Source organism: Stegodyphus dumicola, chromosome 12, assembly GCF_044657685.1.
Source record: "Stegodyphus dumicola isolate Sdum_Otavi_A_Nest chromosome 12, ASM4465768v1".
NCBI classification, from domain to species: Eukaryota; Metazoa; Arthropoda; class Arachnida; order Araneae; family Eresidae; genus Stegodyphus; species Stegodyphus dumicola.
In genome coordinates, this window is record NC_140779.1 from 106,593,138 (window position 1) to 106,607,301 (window position 14,164).

A 14,164-nucleotide genomic window follows, 5' to 3' on the forward strand; every position below is an offset into this window, starting at 1 on the left:
CACAATGTAGACAATTTTTATCAGTTTTGAGTGAAAAGAAGCAGTAAGATTTTCATTTATTTATTTTGGACATGATTGTGACTTTCATTTCATGTAAAACTTTGGGTTTACATGCATAGAAAATGACCTTATCCAGGACCATAGATGATTTCATTTATTCTGATACTGATATTTTGGTAAGTTTCCACCAGCTAAAAATGCTCCATGCTAAAAACATGATGATTTTGAATTTACAAACTGCAATAGCAAAAAGCAAAAGAACAGCAAAAGAAAATGTATCAAGAAATCGACTTTACTGAAATATTTAAAAGGTCAATCTCAATATAGCATGGATGATAAGAAAAAGAAATTCAATGAGTATGGACTTTCAAAATATACACGAGAGTTAGCAAAATCTAATAAGATTAAAAGCAGAAATGAAAAGATAAACCTCGTTACCTGGAATTCCTTTACCAAGAAACTTTATTCTAATAAAAATGAAAATTGCTGGCAAACCCCAAAGACACCCATAAAAATTTCTGAAAGTTTTATCCAATTGGACAATGCCCAAAATAATTGTTTTAATAAATTATATACTGAAGGATATGCCACCAATGAGACTGAAATTGAAGAATCTGATTCTGAAACGACTAAGAACAAAAATCTTACCAATTGTAATAACAACCACGGAAAAAATACACTGGAAAAAGATCAACAAGTACTTCATTAGCGAATGCTCAGAGGAATTTGAAGTTAATGTGAAGAAAGGCTCCATCTTCACATACTTCAAGAATAGATTACAGAAAAATAACTAGATATTTTCAAATCACAGGTTTACCTTTTTACATCTATCAGCTAGAATATAGAAAGACAATCAAAGCCATTTTTAAGAGACACCTCATCTCAATTTCTGAAGAAAAAATCAAAAACAGTCTCATATGAAAAAACTTTTTCCTGTACTAAGATAGAAGCAGTTTGTCTGCATCGAAAATGGAATACAAGAATCAAAGGCAATTTCAATTTCTTTCATTGAATTAAATAAGACAACCGAAGTATGAACTATCTTATAGGCTAATAATATTCTCACCTTTAATGTCAGAATAGAAAACTTCTCTTCAAGAACACACTGACCCAGTGCAATAAATGCCAGCACTTCAGGCATACTTAGAACATTTGCAATAATGAAGACAGCTGCATCAAGTGCAGTAAAACACAAAGTTCTTCATGTAATCTTAAAGAAAATGAAAAGCATATCTGCATTTTTTGTCATGGCCATCATGTAAGTTATTACTTTGTTTCCTGGGTTTACAAGAATTCCTATCAAAAAGAAATTCACTTCATATCTGGAAATCAAAGAAATATTCGCAAGACAGAAGATATATCATTTCTAAAACAGAGAAACAGCTGAAATTACCAACCCGTATAGAGAGAAAATAGAAGATGGGAGGACTTAAAACTGAGCTAGATGAAGAAGCAAATTGGATAAATGATTTCAGCATCGGAAACTTCATCCAGGAAATATTAAAAGTTACGAAATACATAAGAAAAACCAAGACACTTTATGAGAAATTAGCAGCTAATCTATGAGCAACTTAAACACTTATTTGCTTTGCAAAAGCAGACTAGATTATCTTTTGAAAACAGAAACTGTAGTGCTGAGGTAAAGCAGAGAGAAGTTGTCTGACAAGAGACAGCGGGCTCAGCTCAGTGGCCTTTTTTCCTACCTGATTTCCTCCTCTGGCAAGTTTTTACTTTCGTCTATGTGAAACCATGTTAAACGCACCTAAACAATTTTTTATCACCAAGAAAGGGCTTAAGCCTCATTACGATTTACTAGTCAAAACTAAGAAGAAGTTCTGAGACCCAAGTACCAGTTCCTTGCAACAAATAACATAATTATAAGAGAAAGGACTGAACAGATATTTTAAATAATGCAGAGAATGAAAGGATAAGTACTTATACAACAGAATTTTGTACCTTCTTAATACTAAACCCTTATCTAACCACTCGTTTACCATGAGTATTATATTTTGAAGATATGCATAACAGATTTATGTATGTTTTCTTGAGTTTTATATTTTTAATTTATCTAATTATCAGCAAAATGCTTATTGAGAAGAGTGTAATAAAATTTCATATTCACTTAGTGTGATACAAACCAAAGCATAAGGCATTTTCCATTTATAAAAAGCAGACAAAAAGTTCTGCAGGTCTGTGTGTTTATATGTATCTTTAACACATTAAATATGTTTCATATCACAGTTTTAAAACTTCTTACACAAGGCTAATGTCATTATATGATTTTAAATATCACATGTAATAAATACGAATTTTCAATAATGTTTTAATCGCTATAATTTTCATAGTGAATGTTTTTATAAAAATGCATTAATAAATAAGCATTTCATTAAAAGTAATATATATATTGACACAAACCTAGACCGAGAACTGCTCCTATGAGAATGTTTTTTCTTTGCTTTTTTATCTACCTTCCTAGATGATGATGATGATCTACCAGAAGATGAATTCGAATCATGCCTAGATCTTCTGCCAGAATAATGCTTATGATCTCTTCCATGCTTTTTTTTAGGAAAGCCTGATGATCTAGACGAATCAGAATAAGAACTATTTCTAGAAACACGAGAATCTGAAACATGCTTTTCTTCATTTCCATTTTTTGATGGTAACTGTGGTCCTATAAGAGATCCTGAACTTTCTTTAGATCTAAAATAAAGAATGAAATAAGTCTGAATATTCTACTTCAAATCATGTAAAGCAGAGCACATTACTCTGTGAATAGGAGAGAAGGAGGGATTTAACTTTTCACAGTAAAATTATAAAAAAATATATTTCCCACAATACTCTAAATTAACAATATTTTTTCATTGCAAGAAGTATTAATAAAGATTAGACACTATTAGATACCTAAAAATGACATAATTGAAAAGCTAATATTTTATCTACCGTTTCCCAAGAAACAAAATAAATTTTGAGAATCCTTGTGTCAAAAATATACTATTTGTTTATTAACAATTAATACTTCTAATAAAAACAAATTTTTGACGAATTTCAAGACTTCATTAAAATATTAAATTGCAGCATTTCAAATTTAATTACACAGGTATGAGAATTTTTCAATTTTGTCATTTTTAAATTATTCCAAATTTTACTTAAGACTTTACCAAATTTACTAAGACCTCAATTTAACAACATCTCTCTAAAGACTAGTTTCTAAAGGCTCTTTTTGTGCATTGGAAATTATTTTTTTTAAATTAAAATAACAATACCTAATCTATACAGAGACTAATCCCAATTTTACAACTTTTCTTTAGCCTGGCTTGAAACAATTTTTAAAAAGTAATATTTCTGCTGCGTGTAAAAAAATTTGATGATGAATATTATTCAATGACAAAAGTTATGTTTTCAACAAAATTAATTATTCAGTTCTGAAGAATAAACCATATTTGGGCATGATAAGTAGGATGTTTACATACATTGACACGTATAATTCAACTTGGATATTGTCGAATTCCTCAATAATCACTTCAAATCATCTGTTTTAGAAATATAATGGACGTAAATTATTATCCTCAAGGTAATTCTCAAAGAAAGAAATCTACTGGTACCAAGTGAGGAGAACAAGCCATCTGGTCAATGTTTCTCATAATGTACTTGATTCTTAAACTGAAAATAATTCAAATAAACTATAATTTTTGCCAACTGAAGATTTAGATATATGATACATATTATAGATCTAATAGCAGATGTTAAAATTCGTAACTAGGTATAAGAAATCTGGATACTAAATACATAAGAGCATATAAATAAGAAGACATAATACAAAAATATCATTATGTATACAGGGCCTGGTAGACATAATGACATCTTTTCCTAAGTTGGTAATGTATATAAAAATTAGAATTATGTTTTGCTCATAAAATCACAAGTACGTATTAATGAAGCATGCCCTAAATGTTTGGTGATATATTCAGACCATCTAATGTGAGACATTCACATATTCTACCAACTCATTCAGGCAAACTTTAGGACATATATCAATAACAATATCAGCACATTTTCTCCAAGTCCTGTCTTTAAATTCCTAAGTGCTGTGGGATTACTCTCACACATAACACTGTATCAATGTGTATTTCATGCAGTTGGAACTATATTAAAAAAAGGGTATGGCCCATCAACGGTCGAGCGGCATCGTCGCTAAACACTGGTAGTTTGGTCTGAGGTTAAAATCCTGCAAAGGGGCTGGCTGCATAGCCGTTTTCGTGGTTTTCCCCATGTGTAAAGTGTATAAGAGCCACTTTACCTTGGAATGTCCTCCACAAAGGCATTACTTTCCTTAGGCAGATAGCCCTCAAGGCTTTGTTGTAACCACATAAACGAAACAAAAAAGGGTATTACTTCTGCCAGATCCTATACTATAAATATTATATATATTCTTGAAGACATATGAAAATTACGGATATTTTTTGTAGCAACCCAGGTATGCATATGGCACATGTGTGTTTGAGCCATGAGGATTAGCACTTTTAAAATTCAATGAACTTTTTCTGATTAGTATTTCTTTTTGCAGTAAGTACGAATATTTTTTTTTAGCAAATTTTAATGGGACTGTAGAGTTTGCCAGTGATTAAAATAAAAGGAATTGTTGTAATTTCTTCAGAAACAAGAAGTTTTGCCTAACAATACAAAATCCAAAAACTCACATTCTATGAAGTTAAACTTCTTAAATGAATGAATTTTATTGAAATCCAATGTGAAGAATTGCAAGTGCCAGAATGCAAGTCAAACTAATTTAAAAATAGGCAATATCTTATTTATAATAATTATTCTCTTTATTTTTTTATCATATGTAGGAATGTATGTCAGCAAAATTCTGTGAAAAAGAACTGGGATTATCTCCCATATTAAGTATGAATTGGTGTAATTACCTCCAAGAAGTTTATGAGCCTTCTATAAAAAAAGAAGAATATAAAAAAAGGGAGCAATACTAGATGCACCACTGAAACAGATACCCATACAAACATTTCTTTCCAAAATCAGCAATGAGTTAGCAAATGCTTTCCACAGTCAGCAATCAGTTCACAACTTTTCAGTAGGGATTGTGGATAATCAGAAAATACCAAATTACATTATACATATACAAATATTATTAATTTCTTACCTAGAACTTTTGCCTTGCTTAGAAACTAATGTGCCTTTTTCTCCAAGCTTATTTAAATGTTCTCCCTCAAAACAATCATCACCAAAACTTGTTATAAACATAATTTTACCGGCATCTGGAGGGGAGCGAGAACGTGATTTTGATGTCGAATGCCTGGAAGGCAGAATTTTCTTTCATTAACAGAAAACATACAAACATCTTGTTTAAATTACAAAATTATTTTTGAAAAACATAACTGCATGATGAAAAATCTATAATCTGCTAACACTTATTTACAACAGTTTATTATATAACTAGCTGTGAACAGTTTACCTCATTGGTGCATACGTTGGACTATCTCGAGCTGCATAGCTATAAATAAAAACACAAAATTAATCAAAAATAATTTTTACAAGAAAATAAAATTGCATAAAATTATTAAAAGAAAAATGTAACTGTACACACACAAACACAATATATATATATATACCTAGGAGGACTGGTTATTTTTCTGCCCGCTAGTTTTTTTTCTCTCAATGCACGTCTTTCTCGCCTAGATTTCCTGCCCTATTTTTTATTAAATTAAAAAATACATGAATTCAATTAATATTATAATTATTTTTCATTTTACATATACTCTAACACTACTGAATTTATGATATCTGGTCTAAGGCACGATAAAACTCTCTCTCTATATATATATATACACAAAAAGAAACATAAAAACAACCTAAAATTTTTTTAAATTTAAACCCATCCTGCGCTATAGCTGCAGGTTTGAAGTAGAATAAACTTAAAGCATCTAAATTTATTATTAAATTGGAATCAAAGCAAGGCAATTCCCCTATAATATTAATAATTGCAAATGTGGATAAAAGGTTTAAGTCAACATCTAAACAAATCAGATTTAAAATAAGAATTTATAGTAAAACAAACTTGAAAAATACAAATGCAAAAGTGAAAATATACAAATTTATGCAAATAAAAATTAATCTCCTTTTATTGAAACTCCAATTCAGAACTCATCAGGGGAAAATGAATTAAAGCTTCACAAAAGTTGATTAATGTGCCTCATTCTCCTGGCTCATTTGAGACCAAAAACTGAAAAAAGATTCCATTAATTTTCATACTAATTTCTGATCAATAGCAATAATTACTTGTTTTTAATTATTAATTTATTTTTCAAAGATTGAAATTTTGTTATTCATGATTTAAATTCAAGGTCCCCGTAAAACGTCTTTTTCATAATTTACATCCAAGTTATTTTAAAACACAATTTCGGAATTAAACTTCCTATATATGGGTTCCCTCTTTTTTGATACTTCTACTAAATTTATATTAGGAGATAATATAATCAATATTTCTTTAGTAAATAAATTATTATTATCTTACTTTTCAGCTATTGTGCAAGTATTACAGAAACTTGTTTTCAAACTAAATGAATTTTAGATCATTCAACATTTGATATCCTAAATAGCAGCTATTAGCGCAATTTATCTTTTTTAAATGCATTACCCCATATACTATCTCTGCTTTTTATTTTTACTTTTAAAAGTTTTTCTGCAAAACCCTTATTGTACTGAAGGTTAGCAGCCTCCTTACTTTTAACTTTTGCTCGTATTTCTCAAATTGAATTCATTAAATGTCATTCCACTAGATGACAAACTTGCAAATTTAACGCCATGCCTACTACAGGCAACACCAAACAACAGTTTCTATGAAAAATATTTAACAGTATTTACATGATTACCTGCAGCACCTGAAGTATTAAATATATAGGACAAATTAAAAACAATCTTAACTTTCGAATCAATAACCATAGAGCTCACATTACGAAATTCAATGCACAGAACAAGACTAGCACTAAAATAAGTACACCTTCACAGATCAATACAGCAGAATTAGAGCACTTTAAACACCATGACTTCAAGAGTCCTTTATCCTACATACAGATATCATGAAAAAATCTCTTCTGAATCCATTTTACAATCCATTTTGGAAAAAAGAATCTTTTATTCTGTCCATACATACAGATGTCACGCAAAAACATTGTTTAAATGGATTTGAGAGCAGTCAAAATGGAGAGCAGTCCATCCACCCATTCATACCCTAAATTTTTTATGATTACAATACTTCCTTTACTTTACAAGAAAGTAAAAATAAAGAAGATCTTTTCCTGAAATGACTCATTACAGGAGATGAGAAGAGAATGCTAATACAACGTTACAAAAAAGAGATCATGGGTTTAAGCCAAAAGAACCTCTCTTGGTAACACTGAGAGTGGGACTGCATTAAAAAAAGAAAGCAATGCTTTTTATATAATGGAGCTTACAAAGGAATTGTATACTTTGAATTGTTTCCACCAAATAAGAGAATAAATTGGGTAAAATACTGTTAATAAATGGTAGTTTTAAAAGAAAATATGGAAGCAAATTAATTAATCTTTGAGATGTTTTCCATCAAAACAATGCTTGGCCTCGCTTTTTAATGAATGTCAGATTAAAAAAACTTATCGAGAACAGCCGAGATGTTTTGTGTCACCCCACATAAATACTAGACCCCTAGACCTTTTCTTTTCAGATTTTCACCTCTTTAGGTCACTTCAAAACTCTCTGAATGGCCTGGAGTTCAATTTTTTGGAAACTGACTGTAAAACAGCACCTTGATAACTTCTTTATGAATAAATATAACGACTTTTTTAAAAATAGAACCTTCCAATTTCCTGAGAGATGGCAAAAAGTCATAGAATAAAATGATGCATGTGTGATTCAATGAAAGTTTATATTTTGTACTGCTTCATTTATAAATATATATATAAGAATTTTTTGGACGCTGCCTGCCTAAGTGTCTTCATATAGGATTCTATTTATGTTACACTTATAAAGATTTACTCATGTTAAAAGACTGCTCATATTCATTTTAAGTAAAATCACAAAAACTTCATGAAGCGAACTTATTCACTGAGAATACAACCCATGATGAACTAGTACTGTTCGGTAGCTTTATGCTATGCAGCCACTGGTGAGTTCAAATAACTCATTAAGATTCAAGTACAGTTAATATCAAATAAAAAAGGGCAAGAAATTTAAATATAATTATTTAAATACATGAAAATTTTCTTCCCCATAAGCATGTAGAAACATAATATATATATAACTATCAAATATAATTCCTTTTTTTAATGTGAAATAGGAGTTACTAAATGTTTTCAGAGATTGAACAATTCACTTTCAATAATTCAGTGGAACAAATGCTATCTTTACTTACATAACTTACAATTAAGCTTACTAAATTCTTCATTTCAAAAAATGTGATTTATTTTTTGAAATTTCCATTGAAAGAACAAGTAATAAGAAGTAAGTAATTAAGAAGAAAGAGCATGAAGAGAATTATTCTGAAAAATCAAAAAATTAATTTTTGCCGTAATAATTTTTTATTCTTTCATGAATCAGTTACCTGCATTAGCATTTATAGTATAATATACAAACCACTAATGAAATTATTCAACCTCTTTCCTGAAAGTACTGATTGTTCACTGCATGATAACCAAGAGTGCTGATTAGTCAACGAAGAAATATCAAACAAGAAAAAAAAATTTGCACACACAAATGTCATATTTAAAGTATATACATAAGATGCATAAAATAAGGAAAGAGGTGCTTAAAATAAGGAAAAGGTTTACATATAAAGCAAGGGAGAGAATGCGAAAGACATTTAACCTATTTTATTCGCAATGCATAAGTCAAATTTGGCACAATTAAAATCAGAGGGGATTCAATACACACATTTGATAAGGTAATTTAATAAATGAAAGTTGCATTTTGAAGCAATATAAGAAATTCTCTGCAAGCAGTTACTAATCTTAATTTCAATTAATAAATAATTTCATTTTTGTGCATATTCATTTAAACTTACAATGCAAAATGTTTTCAAAATTTTGTTCAATTTTGAAAGTAAAAACTAGATAAAAATTCTAAATTATTTCTTTTCAAATGAAAGAACATAAAAAAAAAATGAAATAAATTTAACAAATGAACAAAAAAAATTTTACATTAAAGTATTCAATTAAAGGGAAAAAAATCTTATTTGTTTGATTAAATTTTTCAGTGGTGACTGGAAATTTGGCTGCATGTTATTTTGATTAAAAAATGGCTGTTTGTTTTAGATCATGTTATGTTAATAATGAGATAAAATTAATGTTAAAAATTACAACTGCAAAACTGAATTCCAATGCATTTAATAACATACAGAACTACAATACAAGACATGACAATAAAGTTCTACTTTTAGTATTGTATGGAGAAGCCTCATTGCATGGCTTTCCAAAAAAAAAAATTTTTTTTTTTTTAAAGGCTTGTTTTAGGTGCTGGAATAGGGCTAGAACAAGATCATATTAGTGCAGTGAATGACCTATGGTTACAACAATATACTATATACAGCCATAAAATGTTTCAAGATACATTGGCTTACTTTGGATATACACAATGAGTTGTATTACAGTAAATTTTTCTGAAAATCCTTGCACATATTCTTTCTGGCTAACATCTTTTTTAATTTTCTAATAATGGTGTATATTTACCACATCAAACGTCTTCAGTGGAGTTCTGTCCATCCCAAAAATCTTTAAAGCATTCATAAATGCACTTTAAAGATAGCTTCATTTTCATAAACTTGTTTCGATGCTTACATATTGATGTAACCAGCTTAATAGAAGTCGCCAAACTTTCAGAATGTGCCAAACTCTGTCAACCACAGGCATAACAATTTTTCAGCCAATCATACTCACAACAATTTTTCAATCAAGCAATGTGACCTTTTTTGTATCTATTCCTTTTATTCTATTCTAAGTACCAGCAATTTTTATAGATAAATCGTGATATATCTTTTACCCTAAACTCATTTTTAAAATTTGCACTTATGGATTTTGCCAGCAATGGAAAACAGTTGTAAAATTTCGGCAGAAATAAAGTATTTCACCTCAAAATCTTAATCTGTTGTTAAAGTGATTGCCACAAAATTTTCACCAGAACAAAGGAAATAAAAACCAGCTCTTTAGTAGATTTATTGATTGATTTCTGGGATAAATATCTTATTGGAATGTAAAATCTATATGTAATAAGTATTTTGGAATTGAATAATGACTAGGAGTCTTCATTATTTTTCATCTTATCTTCATCCTTTTTTCAAATTGCCAGATTGCACCAAGGTGGTTGCATTAATAAGCAACTAGCCTTGTTCAGTATTTCTGAATTTCTTTTGCAGATATATTAAACAGACCTCTAAATTTGTTTAATGTTTCATTTAAGAGCAAATGCTATACCTTTGCACATTAGAGTGTTACTAACAGATATCCATAAAATATATTTTCCACATTTTATCGTTCATCCACTACCACACATGCATATCATATGTCGTCATTCACCAAGCTTATTTCACAATCAACAACACACTATATTAACAGTCAGCATTATTTGCATTGGAATAATTATACAATAAGAACATAGGTTTTTAAGCTAAATAAAATCGTTAGCTTTACATGAGAACAAAGTTCACAGTTCTTGTTAGCTGTTAAATTTTTAGTAGTCTTCTTCAGCTGAAAGTTTAAGAACATTCTATCAATCTGTCCTGCCCAAAACATTTTGCAAACAAAATATTCACACTTTATTAATTTTTCTGCTGTATTTGAAGTTTACCAATTCATTTTAGTTGAAGAGAACAGTACTGAATAGTTTGGTTGACAGGCTCAGCTGTTATCTGTGCAGAGATACTTACACTGACTATAAAGGTAGGACTTCCATAATGCCTTTAGAAAGCAATACTGGTAAACAGCTGCATGTGTTGAAGAGTCTTTTATTCATGTGGATTCTTACACTTCTAAAATTCTAAGTGTTCATATTTCAGTTTTTACTAATGGTTATAATCACTTTTTTTAACATTCCTGTTACGATGCTTATCCCCTTTCCATTTTTTAGAAACCTCAATTTAATAAATCTCATTTTGTCAAACAATTTGAAGAAAACATATTTAACATTTTGCAGTTATGAAGGAACAAGCATAGATTAAATGTTTTCATCCTTCCTATTTCACATGAAGCTCAGCAATGCCATGAATCATAGAAAAAAAAAACAAATAAACATTAGAAAGATTATAGCTTTCAGACTCATCCTATTTCTACTGCAAATTAATAATATAAACAGTTTATGTCAGTACAACAGACATTATCTTCATCACTCAAATTGTTCTATTACGAATCACATTACACACAAGATGTATTTTTGGTTTAACTACATACCAGTAAACTCAGAAGCAAAAGCAATATGAATTTACATTAAAAATTATAATGAATTCTATCAAAGATGACAAATCACAGTTTCCAGAAGATGATTCTTTATGTAGAAAGGATCATGTTATAAAGATGCTATTCAATACTACTGTAAATCTATGTTCTAAAAAATGGTCACATTGAAAGATCATCTATGGATGAGCTCACCACAAGAGTAACACTGCTGTAATTGACTATGAAATTTAGCATGCTATTCTTTGCCTTACTGGTGTAGAAGTTATGATGCTATGTAGCATTCAAAAACACTTTCTAAGAACAATGATTCATTTTAAAAATAATACCAATACTTTAATTTTATTTTATAATATTAACATTACGTATATGAATTTTCATCAGCACGTTTCAGTTTAAATTTTTAATCTAGCTGATGCTTAACCATCCATCTCAAAAATAAACACATACTTCAATGAATGCTAAGTACTTTTTTTTTTTTCCTTTACAGGGGGCATTCTCCTCTATCTTTTCACAGTTCTGTGAAGTTTTCTAGTATTTTACAGAAATAATTTCCTCGTTTTCCTTGTGTGATGAATAGATATATTGCTAGTTTCAAATAAAATGTAAAAAATAATATTATCAGAAAAATAAATTCAAATGGTTTCATTATGCACATCTTTAACGATCAAATTGATTGCATTTGAACTGGAATTTTAGTAGACAGTAACAGAGACATCACTAGTTAGCAGTAACAAAAGACAAAAAAAACAGTTTTAAGCATTAAAACATCATTTCAATTCTGGCGTTCCTTCTCTGTCATTCATTTCAAGTCTGTCTAAACATATTACAAAGAGTACTATCATTTAGGATAAACCACAAAACAATAAAATAACACAAATTCATAATAATTAATATGCAGAAATATGATAAAAATGTATCTTAATTTTTTTTAATTAAAAATCAGGCTTATCAATCAAGAGCTGAAAAATTCCCTTCCTTTCATACTTAATTTCAGAATGCATAAAATTTATTTTTAATTAATGTGTGATAATCTTTATGGAGTAAGTTTTACTTTACCTTTGTAATTGCAACATTGCTTGAACATGTAACATTTCTAAAAATGTTTTAGTGTCAGTTCATCATTTTGGTATCAAATTTAAACTTAAAAAAAAAAAAAAAAAAAAAAAAAAAAAATCTGAAATGTTTCAGATTTTAAATTATGTCCAAAGGGGCGTTTTTTAACATTTTGTGTATTACCTTTCTTTATTAAATATCATGTTCCTCGCACTTAAACCATAAGATCCAGTGCAACAGCAATATCGCAAAATAGTTTTAAAACGAGCATATCTTTAGAATTTCCGATACAGAGACTCACGCGCTGGAGATAAAAATGTTTTTTCTGCACAACGTTGCCATTGCTCGCTTTGAAATCCTTGAGTTTGTTAATCAAAAATTCGTCAAAGTTTTAAAAAATAGGAAATCGATCATAAAACAAATTTCAAATTTCAAATTTGGTCTTCCACATGCTCATATTCGTTGGAGGATTACGTTATTCAAAATTCGATGACTCTATGTACCGTTGTTTTATCACAATACGAGAAATATACATACATTTATGCAGATTTTTCATTATTTAATTTCTTCAAATATAACGCAGGACTCTAACATTTTGTGGCAACAGTTTGAAAAGTGAACCGACATTTATGAGTCCGACGCAAAATGCCAAAACGAAACTAATAGTCCTTCGGGATTCAAATCCCTTTGGACTAAAAAAGAGAGAGAGCCTCCATTTTTATTAGTTTTGGAAGTAGTTTTCTTACAAATATACGAAACAAAATTCTTGTTTGGACTCACTGTCTGATAATATGGCAAAGCTTCACTTTTTACTATAATCATGTGCTACACCTTAACTTTATACACCGCTATCTGGAGTAAAACCCATTCAGTATTCAAAACATTTCATTACATATTAACACAAATAGTCACTACTGTATCACAATGCTAGCTGAAACATTTCAAATTATATAAAATTCATCTTAGGAAGGCGTTAATTTTAGAGAATACGAATTTCATGAGAATCTGATACACTAAGATTGGCCAAACTAAGAGAGCCTTAAAATTTCGCATCAAGGAACATGAGGGATATGTTAGAAAAAAAGGAAACACTGAAGCCTTCTGTTGCCCAACATCGTTGGTCCGAAAATCACACTTTCAATTTTTCTGCTGCCAAAATTATTCAAAAAACATTTTTCATTGGAGAACTGGATTTTCTAGAGGCATTTCACATTCAAAAAAATCTTTCTGTTCTAGTTAACGATCCTAATTCCAATCCATCTTTGCCTTCGGCCTTTAAAGAAATTATGTTTTAGTTCTGGTTTCATCAACGTTAGTTTAGCAGAACAAGAGAGAAGTCTAAAATATAATTTTAACTTCTCAAAAACCTGTAAACCCTCGATTCCAAAGATTTTGGCTCCTATCGAAAAAGCTTTCATGTTCAGTAAAGTTTCAGATTCACAGAAAGAAATGATTAGGCATCTTATCGCTCATAATGTGAAATTCAATAATAAACCTTTGAAACCAAATCTAACTGCGAGGGAAAGAGCTACAATGCGCAAAATTCCTTCTAACCCGGGTATTGTCATTTCAAAGGCCGACAAAGGTGGCCGAATAGTCGTCATGGATAAGAACACTTACATCGATGGTGTCACTAAACTCTTACACGAAGGAACATATAATCCAATCCCTAAAGA

General features: G+C 29.6%; 1 protein-coding gene across 2 annotated transcripts in view; it reads right to left on the reverse strand.

Annotated features, from left to right (window-relative positions):
• The window catches only part of LOC118203947 (uncharacterized), a 94,685-nt gene that overhangs the window by 38,251 nt on the left and 42,270 nt on the right, over window positions 1–14,164 (reverse strand). For both annotated transcript variants that reach the window (XM_035376262.2, XM_035376270.2), the window contains exons 10-13: window positions 5,628–5,704; window positions 5,471–5,509; window positions 5,159–5,311; window positions 2,416–2,703 (exon numbers count right to left, since the gene is read on the reverse strand). In XM_035376262.2, coding sequence (XP_035232153.2) covers window positions 2,416–2,703; window positions 5,159–5,311; window positions 5,471–5,509; window positions 5,628–5,704 — 557 coding nt within the window. The remainder of the gene's footprint in view (window positions 1–2,415; window positions 2,704–5,158; window positions 5,312–5,470; window positions 5,510–5,627; window positions 5,705–14,164) is intronic.